An 18,251-nucleotide genomic window follows, 5' to 3' on the forward strand; every position below is an offset into this window, starting at 1 on the left:
CAGGCATTTAAAAAATATCAAATATGTAATTAAAATCAACAGTAAACTAAAATCAAAACACGTCAGCATCTACAGATCTGCATAGGCTTGCCTAAACAAACATGTTTTTAGCAGGCTTTGAAAAGAGTACAGTGAAGTTGCCTGCTTGATGTCACTAGACAGAGATTTCAGTGCCACTGCACTAAAATATCTGTTTCTTACAAGTGTGGAATGAATATTAAGTGGCACCTGTAACAGTGTCAGTTCTACAGACTGAAGTGATTGAGTGGGCATATATGGGGTAAGGCAATCTTGCAAATAAACTGGTCCTGAGCTGCTAACAGCTTTAGATGCTAAAAGTAACACCTTGAACTTGGCCCAGTAGCAAATCTGTAACCTATGCAAGTCTCTGAGGAGAGGTGTTATATGCTGGCAGGGTCACACTCATGTCACCAACCGTGCTGATGCATTCTGAATTTCTGGATCAATCACAAGGGAAACCCCACATAGAATACATCACAGCAATCCAAACTTGAAGTCACTAATGGCTGAACTACTGGGGTCAAGCTCTACCAGATTCAGGAACATCCATACCTGTTGTACCAATGGTAAAAGGCTCTTCTAGCTGCAGAGGCTGCCTGGGCCTCCAGTGGCAAAGCTGGATTGAGAAGCAACCCTAGACTATATACTTGTTCCTTTTAGTGGAGTGCAACTCCATCCAGAGAAGGCAATTGACTGATTCCTTGGACATGGGAACCACTCAACCACAGTGCCTTTGTCTTGCCAGGATTCAAGCTCAGTTTATTTTCTGTCATCCATCCCACCATTGGAAGGAGGCTGGATTGATCTCCCTGCAAAACAAATTCAGGAGGATTTAACAGAAGGGAATCTCTGACCCTTGGAGCTTATGTGTCATGCTTGAGTATATTGGAACCAGGATGGATTGAGTTAAATCATCAAAAGAAAAGGCACAATTCAGATCGTTGATCAAAAATTATCCATTTTATAATTTATACATTTCCAGAACAAGTATGTTTGTAATTGGTTGCTAAAACAATTCAAGCATATTGTTTTGGAACTAAATGGAGTGAGTGTTTGTCCTCCATGCTGTAAAATCTTGCTAATGCAGCACACATGCTTTTTGCACTACAGAATTTTATTTTCTTGGAGGCAAAGGGACAACTGTAAAATTGATTTTTCTTTTGACTTTCTGTATGTGCTCAAAAGGACTTAAGGCCAAGGTCCAAAGAATAATTAAATTTAGTTCCTAAATCCAAGGTGGATTTAAGGTTGTTTTTTTTCCACCTTCCCTCAGAGTCGTTAACTTTCTAATACAGAAAAGCATATTGTGCATTTTAGAAGTTCATGGGTTCAATTTAATATATAAGTATAGATTGTTTTTGCATTTAAAATTAATTTAAAATAAAGATATATTTTAAAAGGCAGACATAAAACAACATTGGTGGGTTTTGTTTTGTTTTTAAATGATAGTTCCACACTTAAACTCTATGTGAACAAACTCTGCAATCAGAACAATTGTTCCTTCTGCTGCCAGGAAGTTAATTTGTGGGGGAAAGCATGAGATGCTCTGTACATAACTGGACTGGGCTCCAATTTGACTTGGTCTGTCTTGATGCAGCAGCACAAGCCAGTGAGGAGGTGGTCACAGTTCGTCGTGAGCGCAGCACATTTAGGCGTCAGGCAGTACGGCGCCGTCACAATGCAGGGAGTAACCCTACCCCTCCTTCATTGCTCATCGGCTCACCCCTAAGGTATGGTATCCGTGTTCCACTGTATCTAACATGCATGCAGCTGATCACTGCTTCCCACTCCCAATGGTGTTGCAGAATTGCTTTGTTTTGCCTTCCCTTCTTCTCCCAACCGACCAATATCTCCGAGCTGTTACGGCATGCATTTGTGATCTTTTTGGATTGCGCATGTGTACACTGCACTGTTCATGTCTCTCTCCCCCAACCCATTATCGTCAAAATGAGTAGGCCAGTGAATGATTTTGAGGTCAGCTAAAATGCTAACAAACTGACATTAAAAACTAGCTCTTTCATTTAAGTTTGTCAAATCTTTCAATGTTTCATTGAGTTGCATTAAATGATCCATCTGTCTGCTTACTTCTGAATCTGAAAGCTATTGAGAGCTGTGAGGTAGGTGAGTTCAAATTTTATGCAAAAAAACCAAAAACTGGTTAAGTCTTTCCTATTCTTATTAGCATAACTTCTGAGGACATTACCAATAGGATGATGCAAATCTAATTATTCAATCATTTACATGTGATATGTGCCCTCAAGCCATTCACAGTTTTAAATCCTTGATTCAGGTTGATTGATCACATGGATTTCTGCTTCAAATCCAAGCAGAATAACTTACTTAATCAAGACTCAAATACCAAAGGATAAATATCTCAAATTCCTCTTAAAAGATTAAAAACGATAATTACAATTTTTATCTGTTTTAAAAGTCTACAATTAAACGCCTGATTCTAAAGAACTGCTGTAATTTTGATGCTCATAAAGAAAACTTAAGAATGCCGTGTGCTACTGGATGCCAAAGGAAGGATGTTTTAGGAAAAAATAAATGTGCTGGTACAGGACTGGAAAGATACTTTGAATTCTTTGGATCAGATTTTTAAGTAGAATGAAAAAGTATAACAAATGTTATGGAATGAAATTGCAGAGTAAAGTGCAGAGCAAACATATAAACATATATACATACCATAACAGTCGGGTTTGTTTGTTTTTTACAGCAGTCTGCATCACCATCTGTAAAGCTTTCAGACCTCTGGCTTTATGACTAGACCACACCCATAGATTTACAAACCTATTTTGTCTCAGGTTGTCTTTAAACAATTTAGAGGACTGAAACAAAGCAAAGTTTTATGTTCACTAAACCAAATGCTGGCACAAGGCCCTTGTTTTGTGGTATGATTATTTTGTAAAGCTAGAATTCAAGGAAGTCGAACCCACTTAGAAGTTTTCTCAATGAGAGGAACTAAACTGGGTAACTCCAGGAAGGCATTTGATATTCCACAGCCATCATGCTTGTTGCTGCTGGATTCTTAATTTTTGAACCTTTATGAGGTAGAAAGTACTTTCCTCAGTTACACAATACCTATTTCACATTTATTTGTTTTCATGAGGCAAGACCCAATTAAAATGTCTTACTTAACATTTCCTGATAAATAATAGACAATGTCATCAGGATAGTGCTGGTTCTTTAAATGGAACTAGCAGAGAGACTTGTAAAATTTGTTAGTGTGTAGGCCAATAATTTATCCATGATCTGTTGGAATGACCATAGAAACCAATCAGCTTGACACTATGGGCCGGTCCATGCAGCCTGTGGGTGGGTGGGAGCTGGGTAGACTTGCCCCGTGCCTCGGAGGGCTAAGCTGGTTGGGGACCCCCATGAGGGACTGGCTGCTTTTTTGTTTGAGTTTATAAATTCTAACAAGACTCACGCCTTGGGCCTCAAGACGTGTACTGCACAGGCCTGACTATGCGTGGTATTCTGTTAAATTTTTACTCTGAGTGGACCTGTTGAAATTAATAGACCTAAGTTAGTCATGTTGAATAATTTCAGTGGGTCTACACTGAGTAATACTTAGGTGTAAAGTAGGGTGGTATTCAACTATCATAATTTAGTGAGCATTTGAGATGCACACAAAAATGAACTCTGTATTGGCAATACTAAAAAAAACACTCTCCTTACACCTTCACCTTCTTAAACCCTGTAAAAATCATTACTGAAAATCATAATTTTTTTATTATTGATTCCTAAAGTGTGTAGAATTAGGCATACTGCCCATCTTCTATATTGCATTTGTGCTTAATGGAAAAAAGAGAATTCTCAAGATGGTTGTTTGCTCTTTTAGCAACAGAGTCTTAACATGAGACATCTTGAGGTGTATTCATACTAGAGTTGTAATTACCACTAAGAACATGTATTGTGTTGCATCTAACTGTGTGGGAATACATTTGTGAGAAGTAGCTTTATGCAACTTTAAATCTGCCACTGTAGGATTTTTCTGGTATGACTAAAATTGCCAAAATTCATTAAGAGCTACTTTACACGGGTTCATAATTGTTAGGGAAGCCATTTGTGTAGATTATGCTCCAGATTATGCTTTCAGTGTCAGCTTTTATAAGGAAAGAAGAGTTCCTTAGGCAAACAGTGTGAGTTACTTGATGTGCCTTCTGTAATGTTCACACATGGTTATATAGAGAATTAAACATGAATTTGCATCTACTACTACTACTATTGTTGTTGTTTTACTAACAAGCTAGGAACTTCAACAGAGTGAATCCCATTTGTTGAAGTTCTATCTTGTTGAAGTTCTACATTATCCATTGTCTCTCAAGACAGAAGGATCCAACAACAGCAATCTTGGTAGTTCTTTTTCTGCTTTCTTGAAGAGTATACCTTCTCTCTCTGCATGGCAGGTGGTTAATGTGTAGTCCTTCAGGTATTGTTGGACCACAGCTCCCATCAACCCCAGACTGCATGGCTAAGGGCCAAGGATGATGGAATTACAGCTCAGCAACTTCTGAGCAGGCCACAGATTAGTCACCTGTCTTAAAAGGTGCACTTTGGGAAACAGTGAGGCAAATCCATATTTGAATAATATGAGGTTGTAATACAGAAGTAGGAACGTGGAGTCCTCTTCGCTCCCACTGCATTTAAGAAAGAAAAAAGCACATTGAGTTAATGGGAACATAACCTCAGACAGCAGAAATATGTGATACAAGTTTTCTGATTATAGACATAACTATTTTCCCGACCTTTTGCTAACCATTCTTGCAAGTTATTGTCCTCTCCTTGCACTTTCATTATGCCTCCTTCTAATACCCTTTTCACAAATCAGGATGTTCCTAAGTAACAAACTCAATGCTTTCTCATTTGATACCAAAGTTGCCACCACTTCCAGCTAGTGAACCCATGCTTATCTTTTACCCTGTCAGAGAAGTGAAATAGTATATTTTAGGAGTGGCAAAAAGAATCTCAGGGCACCTAATCACTCTGCTGCCTACAATTTAGATACCAGACCCTAATAAATGTTTGGGAGTTTTCCAGTTCTGTGTAGAATTAATTCCTAAACATTTTGTAGTCTTTAGAAATGTGGAATAAATTTTTACCAGGTTAGGACAATAAAAATATTGTAATAATCCTTTCTGCTTCTTTCAAGTGTCAGAGTTGCTTCAGCCAATTGTAGTCTGTTGTAGAATTAATCTCATTTTTTTCAATGGCGAAGTAGTTGTGGTTGTTTAGTTTTTGTCCCCCCCCCCCCCAGAAAATCTAAAAAATGCATTTACTTACTTACTTACTTACTTACTTACTTACTGCCCTTCCTCCTGAAGGAGGCCACTTTGCACTTTCTTTTTTGGTGAAGAATTACTTCATATTCCAACGCAAAACTAAACAAACAAAATATTACCAGCACTCGCAATGTGAAACGTATTGATGAATCTACTGAAGTTCATCAATTGACCTGTTTCTAAGAAGGACAGTTACTGAGGTTGGCTGTCTGACTTTCCAAGGCTAGACCTATTTTCTCACACCATTTACATGTACCTCTAGTGACCTGGATGCAATCACTTCCTCCTGGCTACTGGAGACTGGGTGTTGATTGCCCAGGATACTAGACACAGGCACTGAGCAACCACATTGGCAGAAGCTGCCTGGGCTGATGGGAATTCAAAACCACCTGAAGAACATCAGGTTAGGGAAAGCTGTCCTTAGAGGTACTGTATATGCTTAAATGAGGTCTTATTCCCAATAATTTCAGAGAGAGTTACATCTAGGTAAGGCTGTCGTTTAATAGGAGCCTTTGAGAGGCTTCCTAAGCCCAGCAAATTCCCTATCTAAACTAATCAGTAGATGCAAATGGGAAAATAGAAATATAACTGCTGCTAAATTACCAACCAGTAATGTTTTCTGGGTCATTCAGACTAACATTGTTCTTACTGGCCTGAATGTGGCATGGCAGCATTTGTCTGTGCAACTGCCTTGAAAAATTGAAGTGAATGTAATGTGCCTGCAAGTGTTTGTTGATAGTATTTTATATTTATTGTGATTCCTCAGGCCTTACTGAAAAGTTCTCTGCTATTCACTTACAACAGTAATAGTTCTTTAGCTTCAGCTTGTAGGTGAGTTAAAAGAATAATCTTTATAGTGTTTTTTGCAACAGTAGGAGTTAGCAAAGATTATGGGGGAATAGCACATTATTATTATTATTTTGCTTTCTGGGGGTTCTTGTTGTGAAGTCGTAATCAAAAACCACACCTTTAGCAGCAGAAAAATCTAATCTGACTTGTGTCCTTCTCTCTTAGAGAATTAAATTTAAGTGCTATTTTAAGGAGGTATTTAATCAATAGTCTCCCATGGCATTTGCTTAGAATACATTTCTGGTATTAACATAACATTTAAAAAAATTGAAATCTTTAATTTTAATGTCCCCCAAAATTACCCAGCGGGGTAGGTTATTGCTGTTTTCATTTTTTATTGCCAGTAGTCCATGATCAAAATGGGATTTAAGTTAGAAGTAAAATCTATTTGATGGGCTTATAATTTCTGCAATACAGAGATCATCAGTTTCACAGCAATCCTCAGTCACACAATTTGTTCAAATTCTCAAAGCATAAACTTTTCACTCACCATATGTCAACATATGAACATTGAAATGAAATATATTGAAATATTGCATACAGCATAGTTGTGTACAAACGGCTACTTTTTAAACCTGTTTATAATTTGGCAAAACAACTGCATTACAAAACCGAGGCCCATTTAGTATTATTATCATCATCATCATTTTATCTTTCAAGAGTTTGACTTTGAACTTGCATGAAAGAGTGAACTTTGCAGTTTGTTAGCATAAGAAGAGCAAATGTTACTTTTAAAAAGAAATATACCACGACTTGATATCTCTGGCACAGTTCTGCACACTCAAGTACTGTTTAGGATAAGCCCCTGTGGGGCTTTGAAAGTTCTCGGGACGACATGAGGGGTTATTGAGAGTGGTGATATGGCTGAAATTTATTTATGTATTTACTTACTAAGTAGCCTAACTCCCTGGACACGTAACATGCTCTTGGTGCACACTGACTCATTCACTGTGGTTATACTACTTGTTTAACCTTTTTTAAGTATAAAAAAGTGTTAACTTGGTTTCTAGCTGCTGTTTCTGTGTTCTTCCCTGTAATGTCTCCCACCATCCGTGTTCTTTCGTAGCCTTCAAGATGTTCAGCAAGGACTGCAGTCCACAACCCAAGTCAAAGTCCAGTCCCGCCCCCATTCCCAGGCAGCAGTGCTCAGTGCTAGTGCCTCCTTGCTGGTGAGAAATGGGAGTGTCCACTTAGAAGCATCACATGACAATGCATCTGCTGTCGGCGGCAGCAGTTTGCAGGATGAACTTGGTATGCAGGCCTTCTATAACCTTGGTGCAATCAAAGTGTTTATGCAGCAGATTTGTGGCTTATAATGCACTGTGACTTGGCTTTGTTGATTTCTGAATTTTCAGGGCGTGTGACAGCAAAATTGCTTCTGGACCCTTTGGGGGGGGGGCACTTTGCAGATTAAATTTATGCCAGGACCTGAATCACTCTTCTGAATTAGAATGCTGTATTGAGTACTATGTACTTTAGTCACATCACAGTACCTTAGGATTCTGTTCCTAAACTTTATGCAGTGCTTTTGAAGGCTTGAATTGGGCATGACGCTGTATGTGTCATACATATGCAAGAATATATTATTACATATTCAGTGTTAATTTCCAGAATGCAGGTGATATATTTCAAAATCTGTCGCGTTCAGACCTACAGCTGTAAGTTGTAGTTGTTCTTAACAGCATGGGCATATTAAACTATTTTTCAAGAAATAACCACAAAATGTCAGTTTTGTAGTAGAAAATGTTGCATTTGGGAAACAATAAAGATTGAGAACTCATGAGTTTCATGCCACCCTTATGTTTAAATAACTGAAGCATTGTAACGGTGAAAATTTGACCGGTATTTTTAATGAACTGATTATGAGTTAAGAATGCACATTTGCAATTTGTCATAGGAGTGACAAATGTTGCAAAGAAATGTTTCATGTTGGACTGTTCTACATTTGCACCAGAGCACAAAATGTGGCATTTGATCACTGCTAAATTGTCAGCTCTTTTATACAGAACCTTATTAATATTTTAAGAAGTAGAAAAACATTTAGTGCTTGACAGATTTCCCTTTTTAATTTATGTGAGGGATGAGGGAATTGCACAAGCCCATCATAAATATAAAAGCACTCCTGGATTTCATTCAAGTGTTAACACTTTCAATCTTAAAAATATCATGAAAATAATATTTTATTTTGGGCTTATATTGTTATCTCTGATCTGAAGTCAAAGGACTCACATCAAGTAATCAGGATGAGCCTTCACCCCCTATCCCATTCACAGTATGCACATAAAATTAATAGTGTTTTCTTTAAAAACAAATTATTTTCTTTTTGAGAAGTTTTAGTATTTCATTAACGTAGGTGAATTCCAGATGTCTCATTTTTCTGGTCTGTTAACTCTTTTTATTCTGTGGCAAAATAAAGCACTGGAATTTGGTGTTGTCTTTTTGTGATTAATTGAGAATAGTAGTGAAACAGGAATATTTTATTTGAAAGGGACTGCCTTGAGGATTCAGTGGGTAGGAAGAAGAGCCTTTCCACTAAAATGACAACTTATAGACTGCAACAATTTTAAGATAATATTAAATAGCTTACAATATGCTATACTCCTAACCCCGCAGGTCTTAGCCACATTTTTCTAGGAGCAAGTCCCATTAAATTTACTTCTGAATAGAAATTGCATTAATTTGTTTTGTGGAGGCACTTCAGATCAGTTTTTCAGTCCAATAAGTTTGACTCCTATTTTCTTTTCTTTGATAGAGATTCTGCCTGTGGATTCAGCTCTCCTTTTTAAAATTTATTTCTTGTGTTGTCTGAGTAGGTATGTTGAATCTATGGGCTAAGTTTCTTCATTCTCCCATGTGAATGCCATCACCAAAAAGCAACAAGCACTTACATTTTGTATTAGCATCAGAGAACTTCCAGATGGAGAGTTTTTCAGCAGATAGCAAACAATACAGGAAGTCATGCTGATTGTAATTAGTCCAATAGGTGAAAAGAACAGGAGGGTTCAGGGAGCACAGTCTGAAAAGTGTGGTTCAGTGCAGACTTCCCCTACTAGGAGTCTCTTCCATGAGATACCATATCCCCTACACCATCCTTTTGGAGGAAATTGAAAGCAGACAATAAGTTTACAAGGTCATTTAAAATGTGGTGTCCTTGAGACTCTGGGAAAACAAAACTAAGCTATTTCCTGTGTAATATTTCTAAAACTGAGTTTAAGGGAGGGGGGTCCTTGTTGGCTGGACTTGGAAATTCTCCCACATTGCTTGGCAACCCTAGTGGTTTTCAGGCTGGAATCAGCTTGTAGTGATAGCCTGTCATAATCCTGTTTTGAGAATCCTTAAACAAAAGAGGGTCTGCCAGTGGGGAATGTCAGCCTTTCTCTCCCCCCCCCTTTCTGAAATGTGAGAAAAACTCTTTAGAAGGTTGGCCCAGATAATCAGGTGCCATCTACTTTTCTGCTGAAATATTACAGAATCAAGTTATGCTTTGTATAGGGTCTGTCTTGTGCTAAGACTGGGGCCACAGGCATTCGGATGTGACTGCTGTTCCTAGCTCCCAATGAGAATGCTGTACAGCTACCACCACTGGTTCCAGGGCATACCTCATAGACTGTAGTTTTAATTGTTGTATGGTGTGAAGGATATTTGGGACATTGGCAGGACTGAATCTACTTTCCTGTTCATACGTCATAGAATTGTAGAAGTTGAAGGGATCCCAGGGGTCATCTAGTCCAACACCCTGCAATTCAGGAATCTCAAACTAAAGCATCCATGACAGATGGTCGCTCTATGACACATCCTACCTCTGCTTAAAAACCTCCATTGAAGGAGAGTCCACCATGTTATGTTTTTGTTGTCAGGTGCTCCTTTGTTAACAGATCTGGCTTCAACACAATAATGTAGCACTTGGGAATGAAGAGCCCAGGAGCCAAGCACTGGAGGTCCTGATCAGGGGTCGGCAACCTAAGGCCCATGAGCCACAAGTGGCCATGGGGGTTGTTTAACCGGCCCATGAGCCACCCCCGAACCGAGCCGCCCACTCAGCGAGTCCCAGTGGGCTGAGTTAAACCAGCGCAGCGTGGGGACTCGCTTCTGCAGCACCGGAAATTGCGTCTGTGCAGACGCCGGAAATTGTGAACGTGCGTGTGATCTGGCCCACAGAGGGATCTCCGCTGGAGTGAACTGGCCCAGGCAAAGTAAACCTTGCCGACCCCTGGTCAAGATAGTGAAGACCTGAACGTCTACCATGTACATACTCTCTGTGCTCAGGTAGGTGAGCACAAAGGATACCCAAACACTGGAGAAGCCCAGCAAGCTGAAGGTGGTCAGCTTGGCTTCACTGAAGGACCCAGGCAGCTTCCTAGCAAGGAAAACTACTGTGAAGCAGATTGCAGCCAGGTAGCCCATGTTGGAGGAGAATTCCCTAGCCAGGTAGTGCAGATGACCAGTTGGACACTGGAACAAGAAATGACAGTGGAGCTGGCTAGACTGTTGTCCAGCCATCACCTCCCTTGGTTCCCTGGTGCTGTGGTGAGGAAGGCCAGCACCATAGTGATGCGTTCTGCCAAAACAGAAGAAATTGCAGTTGAGAAGATGATGTTGAAGGCCAATCGTTGGTGAAGACAGGTCACTTTCCTTGGCTGGCCAATGAAAAGGAAGGAGGGAGGAAAGGAAAGCAAGAGGGAGATGAGGAAGTTGTCTCTTGTTTTTCTGTCTGAAGAACTATGCCTTCTCTGGATCACAGTTAGGATTGTTGTTCATTTGCCATTTTGGTCTTGGACAAGTATGAGGGACTTCCTATTCATAATAGTTCCTGCCTTAGGATCAAGGGTGAGCCTGCAACTCCATACTTGATGGTCTTTCTTCTCCTGCATTACTCCACTGATTTTATCTTCCTGTGGACTTTGACTTATAAACAGGATTTCATCTCCAGATTCAGTAATATGTGAAGATGGATTCAGATGACACGGACACTATGCTTCTTAAAAGCTTAACTGTATAGCACTTATACAACAGTTGTCTGTTGCCTTGAACCACATTTGTTGTTGTTCAGTCATTTAGTCATGTCCGACTCTTCGTGACGCCATGGGCCAGAGCACGCCAGGCACTTCTGTCTTCCACTGCCTCCCGCAGTTTGGTCAGACTCATGTTTGTAGCTTCGAGAACACTGTCCAACCATCTCGTCCTCTGTCATCCCCTTCTTCTTGTGCCCTCCATCTTTCCCAACATCAGGGTCTTTTCCAGGGAGTCTTCTCATGAGGTAGCCAAAGTATTGGAGCCTCAGCTTCAGGATCTGTCCTTCCAGTGAGCACTCAGGGCTGATTTCCTTAAGAATGGATAGGTTTGATCTTCTTGCAGGTCCATGGGACTCTCAAGAGTCTCCTCCAGCACCATAATTCAAAAGCATCAATTCTTCGGCGATCAGCCTTCTTTATGGTCCAGCTCTCACTTCCATACATCACTACTGGGAAAACCATAGTTAAGCTCAATATTAGTGGTTCTCAGCGCTGCTCCGAAGTACAAGGAAGCAGACAGAGGGATGCTAACTGCTTGGTCAGAGGATCCAGATAGCTCTGTTCCCACTTTGTTAACTCAAAGTAGCTACTGTAATCCCTACTAAAAATAACAATAATTTTATTTATATCCTGCCCTTCTGGCTGGGCTTCCCCAGCCACACTGGGTGGCTTCCAGCAAAATATAAAAAATAATAAAATGTCAAACATTTAAAATCCTGATACAGGAATGCCTTCAGATGTCTTCTAAAAGTTCTGTAGTTCTTTATCTCCTTGGCATCTGATGGGAGGGCATCCCACAGGAAGGGCACCACTGCTGAGAAGGCCCTCTGCCTGGTTCCCTGCAACTTCACTTTCCGCAGTTACGGTAATTCACCTACCATGAATTAGTGCATTCTGTGTTTTAAGAGTTCAGTATTTAATATACCGTCTCTTTGCGGGACACAAGTACACTGGGGTGTAACAGCTTAACACTGACTTCATTCCAGAGTCCCATGGATGCTCTGTGGCTGAAATCAGCTTTGCTGGGAAAAAGTGAATGATGGCTAGAATTGAAGTGATATTGCACTTAACAATAGTGATCAACTTCTGTTAAGTTGTGGACTGGTACACTACCAAATACTCTCAAATTTATGTTGTTGATATATTCTGATGGAGAGTAAAGGAAGAAGAAAATTATTCCAGGTTATCAAGCCTGGAACAGCAAGGTATCCTCCATTTATATTTTAAAATTAGATTGGAGTGGGGGGGGGCTGTTTCTGGGGCAACTTGAATTATAGAACAGAACAAACTATCCTTGGACAATCAGAGAGTATCATTTTCATTAAGCCTCCCTCAATTTATTGCACATTCATTCTGATTTGCTTGTACACATGGAGGTTAGATTATATTCAGTCTTCGTTGAACATTCATTCTGATTTGATTGATTTCTCAATGCATTTCCCTGTCACCTTCATAACCGCAGAAATTCAGTTTCTTTTTTAAAGTGGATTTGTTGCAGTAGGTAGAAAGAACATTTTAATCTGCTTGAATTCCAAAAACCTAAATTTCCTGATATGTCCTTTAATCTCTCCCACAAAATGCTGATAGTGTGGAAGTGCCTTAGCTGCTAGGGATGGGGGAAATCTCATTCATCTTTTGCCTTTGATATTTTTCACATGGTGTTTATTATCAAGTTCCCTTCTCCATTTTGGTTCTGCAGGCATGGACAGGGCACTGTTTGCTTACTGAACTGTGTAGGAAAATTGCAATATGTTTTTGTAAGAGGGTTGCCAAGAGTTACAGCTGCATCTAAGAAACAGCTTTTCACATGTAAAATGTGGTGGAACGCACATATATAAATGCCAGATTATATGACTGAACTGGGATCACATCTTCTTAATAGCTTGGTGTCTGCTAGTTCTGGCACATACTTTTATATATATATATGAATGAAAATTATGGGGGAAACACACTAATTCAAGTCTTAGAAATAAATGCACACTGTTTAAAGTGTAGCTCATTCTTATATTTTATTGTTTGCTTTCCATTCCTAGATTGTGTTCTGCTTTAACAGGTGGTAGTTCTTCTTTCTAAATATTTGATCTTTGTGACCTTCAAAATAAGGCTGCCACTAATACGATGTTACAGGTGTACACAAGTATGCAGGGGGAAATGTGCTATTATATGGGAATGTAGAGTTCGTGTTTGCTGTACTGTGTGTCCACATACTGTGATTTCTAACCATATGTGTCAGTGACAGAATAATCCAGGAGTAGTCTTCGCTCATGAAAACATACATTGCTTTTGTATGTGGAAAGAACCCAAATTGTGATGTGTCTTTCTATAAATATGCCCTAGTCATCTCCTGTACCAACTCAGCCCATTCTTTTAAAATCATTTGACCCTTCTCAAATACTTTGGGAGGAATAAAGCATGATACGCCCCCAAGGCCTGTCATTGCTATACATGTGTACATTTTTTTAAAAGTTACAGCTTTAAAAATAGTGATAAAGTGAGCCAAACTTTCTCAGTTAAAATTTATGTTTGTACATTTGTATTAACATTTATTGCAACTCTAGATTTAGGGTTATCTCATTATATTTTGTCAGTGAGTCATGAATGACAATAGGGAACAGGTACCAAGAATTATCTAGGGCATTCAGCACTTGGAGCCCTGCCTGGAGCATTCAACAAGTCCTGGTTAGGCAAATGTTAAAATAAAAATCTCTCAACAATTACAAAGTTTATAGATTGGCTGTTCTGTGTGTGGTGAAGTTGGGAGCAGCATAGAGGGGAGTTCAAGCTGGAAATATTGTCCATGTGGCGTACACATATCACTGCCGTATGCAGTATCTCTAACGCTTATTCTCAACAATCAGTAGGACCTAGTATTAAGGTTTCTGTTGGTTTTTGCTTCAGTTTTAGTAGCCTGAATTCCCCACAGTAATTAGTCTGGCTCAGCTTCTTGTTGGGCATGCATTGTCAAATGACTGAAAATGTGCATTCTTAAATGGAATGTTGTTCCACTGAATCCAGATTTTTTTTTTTTTTTGTACTTCCACAAGAGCTACCTCACATAATAAAGGGGAAAAAATGTTCACACCATGTATTCTGATGGTGAGATGTCATCAGTGAAAATGGGACTGTGGGTGTTTGCTTGCTTTTGGTTTTTATGGCCTGTGGAAGTGTGGAAAAGAAACTGGCAAAATTTGCTGGTGTGAATCCACCATTCCCCGTTTAAGAATGCAGTTAGCATTTTGAAAGGAAATTGTCTGTGGATAAAAGCAGAGCAGAACTGGCTTCTGCTATTTCCATACATAAATAATATTGTTTAGAAGAAGGCATGTGTGGAGCCTCAAATCATTCCATTTGTCTTCCCGTCTTATATTTGTTTTGACCTGATCAAGGATCTGTTCAAGTCCTACAAAAAGTCCATTTTTCTTGAACTTTCAAAACTTGAAGTGGCTGTGAATTCCATATATTAATATGTGCTGCCCAAAGTAGTCCTATATTTACGTGAATCCAATGTGCCATCAAATCTAGTGCGCACCTCAGTTTTCAAAACCATGAAACCGAAATAGGATTTGCTATGTCAGTAGTGTTTTTGAGGCTTGCAATCAAATCTAATTCACCATCAAATCTAATGTGCACCCTAATTTTCAGGATGTAATTTAGCCAAAAATGGTGCGCATTACATTCGAGTAAATATGGTACTTGCTTTTGTCTGTCCCACAGATATTATCAATCAGTTTCTTTGAATGAACCCAAGTTCTAGCATTATGCATGAGAAAATTCTCTATTATTATCATAAATCTTGTGCCAAGTTATATGGAAAGATATGGTAGTAATTTTACCTCATAAAAATAAATAGCCTGAACATCTTTAGCTTCTCCTGATAGAGGTAATAGAATGCAATAGTCTAAAGAAAAAACACCATAGTTAATTTTTTTAATGACTTAGTGACTGATTTATTTTCCTGTTTCTGGACTGTGTCCGCTAGGTATGAAAACCTAGCTCAAAGAAAGACCAGGGACATGCTAATGAAAGATGTGTGCATTACACAAGTCCATAAGTAACTCTTTGCTTATGTACATTGATCTACATTCTTGGTTGTGACCAATTTGGTCTCGTGGTCCCTGATCAAGTAAAGTCCTCCATTAATGGTTTATGAAGTATGTGGGTGTAGCTATAAAATACTTATATAGATTTGTGTTGTGTACAAGTAACCTATAGCATATTTTTTTGTTACTACAGTGTACAAATATGCTACAATATTTAACCTATCCTGACTTTCTCTTTTTGACAGGTAAGTTCAGTTCTACACTCTACGAGACAGGGGGCTGCGATATGTCGCTTGTGAATTTTGAGCCTGCTGCAAGAAGAACATCTAATATCTGGTGTGTTTTTGAAAACCAGTATCTGTGGTTTAGTCAGCAATGCTGAATATGCAAACAATTCTGAAAGATTCTTAAGCGTCTGTGTATTTTTGCAAAAGTCAGAACACTTTCAGAATTGTGATGTGATGTACATGGGAACCTTTTGGTAATTTTATATTTTGTCAAAGAATACCCATTATATTGAGACTAAGGAAGTCTCAGGTTGAATGAAGAACTGAGAACCAGAACCAACTTCATTCTCATGTTTATATAGTGCAGTGGTGGGGAACTTTTTGCCATTCAGATGTTCCTGGACTACATCTCTTCTCAACCCCAGCCAATAGCTGAGAGTTTCCTGATAGCAAGGGAGTTGTAGTCCCACAGCATCTGGAAAGGCAGATGATTCAAAATGGTCAAGGCACTTTGCATACTTCCTTTGCACAAAACCCTTGAAGGCTAGGCAGTATTTCAGAACAATCAGTGAAAGTGTTAATTACATTTTAGGATGTTTTATTGCATAACTTTGTGTCTGGATACATGGCTTTATTCTGTCTGAGTGCAAAATGTTTGAATTTACATATGATTTCTAAGCTGCCGCCACCACCACAGGGTGGTGAAGCTATCCTGTTTTCCCTAGCCAGGGTTTTGGATAGGCTTTGCCAATTAGGTCATGATACCCTTTCAAAGAAAGAGAGAATAATCTAAGAATCTTAGAGCAAAATGAGTACACGAGATCCTTGGACAGGATTTCATATCCTTTTTTCAAGGCAGTAAGCTGAATAAGAGTCATGGTGCTTGGAGTAAATGACTGCTTTGGGGGCATAATGTCCCTTGGGACATGCAGATTCCACACCCACCCAACCACCCAATAAAGATACAGTGGTACCTCAGGTTACAGACGCTTCAGGTTACAGATGCTTCAGGTTACAGACTCTACTAACCCAGAAATAGTACCTCGGGTTAAGAACTTTGCTTCAGGATGAGAACAGAAATCGCACGGCGGCAGCGGGAGGCCCATTAGCTAAAGTGGTACCTCAGGTTAAGAACAGTTTCAGGTTAAGAACAGACCTCCGGAACAAATTAAGTTCTTAACACGAGGTACCACTGTACGTTTATTACAAAATCAAAGAAAAACAGAATGCAGTGAAATACATCGTTTTCTGCCATTGCTTTGCATAGATAGCAGTGCATAGCAGAGTCATGCAAACCAAAGTATTTTTGATGTGGAATTGTCTTTATGGTGCAGTAGTAGCCAGCCCCTAGCTGGCACCCAGTCTTCAGGAGTTTTCGTTTTGGCTCTCCAAATACATATATTTTTAGTTTTAGCTGCTCCTGTGGGTCCTCTGCTCTGACATCCTGATGTTGAAAGCTTTTTTGTGACCCAAGAAGCCCCACCCCCCAATTTATCCATTTAAAAATCATGCAGCACCTTTTACAGTGGTGCCCCGCAAGACGAATGCCCCGCAAGACGGAAAACCCGCAAGACAAAAGGGTTTTCCGTCTGCAGAGGCGCTTCGCAAGACGAATTTCCCTATGGGCTTGCTTTGCAAGACGAAAAATGACGAAAAAATTTGAATTTTTTTTTTGCTCCAAAACCCCTTATTTTGAATCGCTAAGCTGCTAAAAGCATTTTAGCAGCAAAACCGCTAATCTCCCAAGTGTTAAAAAGCCGTTTTTAGCCCTTTTTTAGCCAATAGCGCTAATAGCGCTACTCCGTCAATGGGCTTGCTTCGCAAGATGAAAAAACCGCAAGACGAAAAGACCCGCGGAACGGATTCTTTTCGTCTTGCGAGGCACCACTGTATTTACTGATTATTTTCATGGGTCTCCTGCTGTGATTCTGTGATACCAAAAGTTTTTGTAACCCCTAAACCCCAAATATGCCATTAATTATTATTGTTATTTTTGTCCAGGACTACTTTTCCACTTCTGCCACTCCCTCTTTGACATTTGGCCCCGGGGCGTTGGCCATGGACCTTTATTACCCTCTGCCTGAAAAGGGCTAGCAATCACTCAGATAGAACTAGGTATTCAGCCCAGCAATGCAACCCCATATCCAGCTATCAAGATATTAATGCAGAATTAATGACTTGTTACAAAATAGAAATAGATATGCTCGTTATACAGTCCTCCTTTTTTCTTAATGTCAGCACAGTTGGGTAATAGGGTGCATTGTCCTATCAAGAAGGTGTATCATTTCTTTTTCCCTTGGTGAAAACAGTACTGCCTTTCCAGTAGCAAGTTGATTTAAACGGGGGTAACTGATGTCCTACAAACTACAGAAAGAGTAATCTCTTAAACAAAAGAAGAGACTTGAATTGGAGAACAGTGTGTGGTATCAAACTAAAGTAATCTTCTTGTTATTATAGTGACACGGATTCTCATGTATCAAGTTCTACCTCAGTTCGTTTTTATCCACATGATTTAGTAAGTTTTTGCATTTGCTCCTTATTTTATTGCAAGCAGATGATCAAATGTCACTCTTAAAGTTGTTGAGATACAATTAAGTATTCTGTCTGTCAATTTAGCACAGGATTCGAGTGGTTCAAGTTGTCAGCAGCTGGACAATGCCATGCCTTCACTGCTACAAATAATTGGAGAATTGCAGCCATGTTAATACTTTAATAACGTGAGACCTGATGTGTGTTTAATTAGACAAATGCAGTGCCGCCCACCTCTTAGATCTAAGAAAGTGGTGTCCAAGCCCTGCTCAATACAGAATGGATTGT

The 18,251-nt window shown here is 39.5% G+C and overlaps 1 protein-coding gene across 1 annotated transcript in view; it reads left to right on the forward strand.

The window, feature by feature from the left end:
* PCNX1 (pecanex 1) overlaps positions 1 to 18,251 on the forward strand; it is an 81,517-nt gene that overhangs the window by 32,030 nt on the left and 31,236 nt on the right. The window contains exons 7-10 of the mRNA XM_083399245.1: positions 1,619 to 1,751; positions 7,222 to 7,406; positions 15,453 to 15,543; positions 17,892 to 17,949. Of these exons, the coding sequence (XP_083255371.1) occupies positions 1,619 to 1,751; positions 7,222 to 7,406; positions 15,453 to 15,543; positions 17,892 to 17,949 (467 nt within the window). The remainder of the gene's footprint in view (positions 1 to 1,618; positions 1,752 to 7,221; positions 7,407 to 15,452; positions 15,544 to 17,891; positions 17,950 to 18,251) is intronic.

Source organism: Podarcis tiliguerta, assembly GCF_965153285.1.
Source record: "Podarcis tiliguerta genome assembly, chromosome: 1".
Lineage (NCBI taxonomy): Eukaryota > Metazoa > Chordata > Lepidosauria > Squamata > Lacertidae > Podarcis > Podarcis tiliguerta.